Source organism: Cupressus sempervirens, chromosome 3 (genome assembly GCF_028749045.1).
Source record: "Cupressus sempervirens isolate cs-2001-9-10 chromosome 3, ASM2874904v1, whole genome shotgun sequence".
In the NCBI taxonomy this organism is placed as follows: Eukaryota; Viridiplantae; Streptophyta; class Pinopsida; order Cupressales; family Cupressaceae; genus Cupressus; species Cupressus sempervirens.
Genome location: NC_143120.1, coordinates 13,428,313 through 13,430,254, shown reverse-complemented (window position 1 = coordinate 13,430,254; position 1,942 = coordinate 13,428,313). Strand labels below are relative to the sequence as shown.

General features: G+C 41.6%; 1 protein-coding gene across 1 annotated transcript; it reads left to right on the top strand.

Moving 5' to 3' along the window:
- Nucleotides 1–581: 581 nt before the first annotated feature.
- Nucleotides 582–888, top strand: LOC149564496 (S-adenosylmethionine synthase 1-like). Its single transcript, XM_089816190.1, has one exon. It carries the CDS (start codon nucleotides 646–648, stop codon nucleotides 886–888), a length of 243 nt encoding a protein of 80 aa, XP_089672316.1. The 5' UTR covers nucleotides 582–645.
- The last annotated feature ends 1,054 nt before the right edge of the window (nucleotides 889–1,942 follow it).

Genomic DNA, 1,942 nt, shown 5'->3' with positions numbered 1-1,942 from the left:
AGATATATAGAAGATAGTTTGGAAGAGGCATCGAGAGGGCTCTCTGGCGACAGCCAGGGAGCCATCCATTTTTGTTTTTGTAATTTGTAGATCAGTTTGTAATGAAGGAGAATTGTTTGTGATAATGTCTTAGTCTAGTTGAGTTTTTCTTCTTAACGGTTCTCTGTCATTCCTTTTATGCAGTCAGTTTTGATTCTTTGTGGAAGAAGATAATAGTAATCTGTTTCAAGAATTCATATTCAATATTTTTATGAAGTCGGTTGTGTGAAGTTTGATGTTGTATCATTACTGTTGGGGACGATTCTTTTTTTTATCAATCTCGATTGAGATGATGGAGGGTGAACTTGAGTTATAAAATCTCTTGTCGACTCTGTAGTTTTCTCCCGCTTTGCTATTGCCTTTGCTGTCTTGGGGATTTGGAGCAACTGCATCTGCACCAGATGGATACTTTTTTGTTTACTTCTGAGTCCGTAACGAGGGGCACCCAGATAAGCTATGCGATCAAACTTCCGATACAGTCTTGGATGCGTGCCTAGAGCAGGATCCTGAAAGCTTACCGAGGTCAGAAAGAATGGTAATTGCCCCTAGTTGAGGCCTCACGGAAAAACTCAGGTCACCATTGAATACAGTAATGAAGGAGGCGCCATGGTTCCTGAGCGTGTGCACACTGTTCTCATATCCACTCAGCATGATGAGACAATTACCAATGATCAAATTGCTGATGATCTCAAGGAGCAGGTCATTAAACCCGTGATACCGGAGAAATACCTTGATGAGAACACCATCTTCCACTTGAACCCATCAGGAAGGTTTGTAATTGGAGGCCCCCATGGAGATGCAGGACTTACTGGCAGGAAGATTATCATTAACACGTATGGAGGGCAGTGAACCTGTTATAGAGGAGCGTTGGTTGATATCCTAAAGTTGAAGACTTCTTATAGAACCTTGAGTTGAACTCTAGTTCCTTGAAGGGATTCCAAGACATTGTCGAATCCTCGAGTTGAATAGGGTTCCTTAAGGGGATATTAGAAGCCTCTGCATCAAATTGGTATCAGAGCTCAGAAGATTCTGAGTGTGTAGAAGGCAATCTACACCAGGCAGAGTTGGGTATATGATTTTTTTTAGTGAAGTTTTTGTGGTTGCAGGTGCTAGTTCACTCGCTGTAGATGGGTGGAGGTCTACTAGGTGAAGGCCATAGGAGATGGTCTAGGGCCAGAGAAGATGGTCCTTTGTGTGTCGCCAAAAGTCTTGGTGAGAGAGGCAAGAGGGACTCCCAAGTGAGGGACAAAGTGTTGGTGTTTGTGAGAAGCATGGAGGAGTGGACAATGGACTGGGAGAAGCACCTTGCTGGCAACCAGTTGAACTCCATTGATGGGAGTCAGTCTAAAGAGTCACAGTCGAAAGTGATAAAGAATGGAAGTAGCAGAGGCATCGATCAAGTGAAGACATTTCCATAGGGACATGGAAATTTCAAAGTTGGGGACTATGGTGCAGTGGCACCCATGAAATTTGGAATTTCCCATATCATTATTGCCTAAACTATTATGCAAAATGTAAGGACATCAAATCTTTAGTGATAAGCCAAGTGGGCCTTTGTAACCGATAAGAAAATGGGATATCATGATAGAAAATGTTCTTTGTAACTGCCACAACTAGCTATTAATAAATAAATCATTGAGAAACGGTTACAACTAGCCATTACAACCTACCACGAATATCTAAAGAGATACGAATACAATCATGTATAAAAAGGCAGATAGAGAATCGATAGGGAGATATATAGAAGATAGGTTGGAAGAGGCATCGAGAGGGCTCTCTGGCGACAGCCAGGGAGCCATCCATTTTTGTTTTTGTAATTTGTAGATCAGTTTGTAATGAAGGAGAATTGTTTGTGATAATGTCTTAGTCTAGTTGAGTTTTTCTCCTTAACAATTCTCTGTCA